We start from the raw sequence: 1,459 nt of genomic DNA on the forward strand, positions 1-1,459 counted from the left end.
CCTCCCCAGACAGACATCGCTCAGCAGCCACTGAAGCATTTTGGGAAGTTGCTGTCCTGTCAGCCCCACAGCACCCTTGGCATGCACAGCAAGATCCCACAAGAGCAGGTCAGAGGCTGGGAATCCAGCGGCAAGTAACTCCCCTCCTGAACATGGTCCGGGGAACACGGTTCAAACCCCATCACCGGCCACAGTCCAACCTCCACCCAATCACAAACCAATCCGGGGGGGAAGGAAACCTGCCATCCTCACCCTCCACGTGACTCCAGACCCACAGCCCAATGCGGGTGACTCTTAACTGCCCCTCCTGGGGCAACTGGGATAAATGCTGGGCCCAGCGAGACGCTCCCCTCCCGCCAGCCAATCACTGAAGGAAGGAAGGGAGCTAGAATGGGGCAAGAAACGCCAAACGTCCACAACCCAAACAATCCCTGTCTGCCACCTCCCACCTCTCCCCCCCCGCCCCCCCCCCAGCCCACTCACCAACCCTCCCCCATCTACACCCCCCGCGCCCCCAAACGACAGGCATTAACGCCCCTCCCAATGCCCAATGGGCATCCCACCACCATTGCTATTGATCGGTAACTCCTTACCCCACGTTGGTCGCCAGGGTGTGGCGTCCGGGTCCTCCTGGTTGGCAGGGGTGGTGCCCGTTCTCTGCCTGACCAGGGTCGGGCCCTTGGTCTGGTACCTGTCACCCACGTGTCCGCTTGGGTCGTTGGCTTTGTCCGCACCGCTCTTAGGCGCCACTGCAATGCAAACGGGGGTGGGGTTGTGGTTGGTGGGGGGGGATGGAAAAGGGTCAAACAGTCAGCGCCACATAACCCCATTCGCCACGCCCCCACCCCCACCCCCACCCCCGACCCAACCTCACCCCCACCCAGTCAATGACGTGGGACTCGCCCCGGGCTAGCAGGGTGGATGTGGCCAGAGCGGCCTACTACTGGCCCCCAGTTCCTCACCAGTCTGCCCACGCCCCTCGTGTGCAATCGGGGCGAAGGGGTTAACCCAGGCACCCCACCCCCACCCCCACCCCCAGGATGTGGGGAGGGGTTCTCTCTTTGCGAAGGTGAGCAGGTTCAGGGGGAGGGAGGGGGAATTGGTGAACGGACAGGAGTGTGCTGCCTACCTTTGTCGATTCTCCTCATCAGCTCCTTGACCCAGGACATCTGAGGGTCCACGCACATGATCCCCCCTTTCTTCAGGGAGAACCTGGGGGTGGGGGGGGGGTGGGGGTGGGGGTGGAGAGAGAGCAGATCACAAGGTGACGGTCAGTCACTGAGACACCACCCCAGACCCAAACGCAGGCTCCGCCTCCATCACCTCCTCCCTCCCCCGTCACCTCCCTCCCCCGTCACCCCCATCCTCCCACGTCACTCCCTCCATCACCCACGCTCCCCCTCCCCCACCCACCCCCGTCACCACCTTCCCCCGTCACCACCCTCCCCCATCACCCCCT

The 1,459-nt window shown here is 63.7% G+C and overlaps 1 protein-coding gene across 1 annotated transcript in view; it reads right to left on the reverse strand.

Annotated features, from left to right (window-relative positions):
* Nucleotides 1-1,459, reverse strand: part of LOC122548164 — a gene marked incomplete at its 3' end in the record, with an annotated part of 23,265 nt that overhangs the window by 9,861 nt on the left and 11,945 nt on the right. The window contains exons 3-4 of the mRNA XM_043686718.1: nt 1,130-1,212; nt 594-749 (exon numbers count right to left, since the gene is read on the reverse strand). Coding sequence (XP_043542653.1) covers nt 594-749; nt 1,130-1,212 — 239 coding nt within the window. The remainder of the gene's footprint in view (nt 1-593; nt 750-1,129; nt 1,213-1,459) is intronic.

The sequence above is a fragment of the Chiloscyllium plagiosum genome, unplaced genomic scaffold (genome assembly GCF_004010195.1).
Source record: "Chiloscyllium plagiosum isolate BGI_BamShark_2017 unplaced genomic scaffold, ASM401019v2 scaf_7307, whole genome shotgun sequence".
NCBI classification, from domain to species: domain Eukaryota; kingdom Metazoa; phylum Chordata; class Chondrichthyes; order Orectolobiformes; family Hemiscylliidae; genus Chiloscyllium; species Chiloscyllium plagiosum.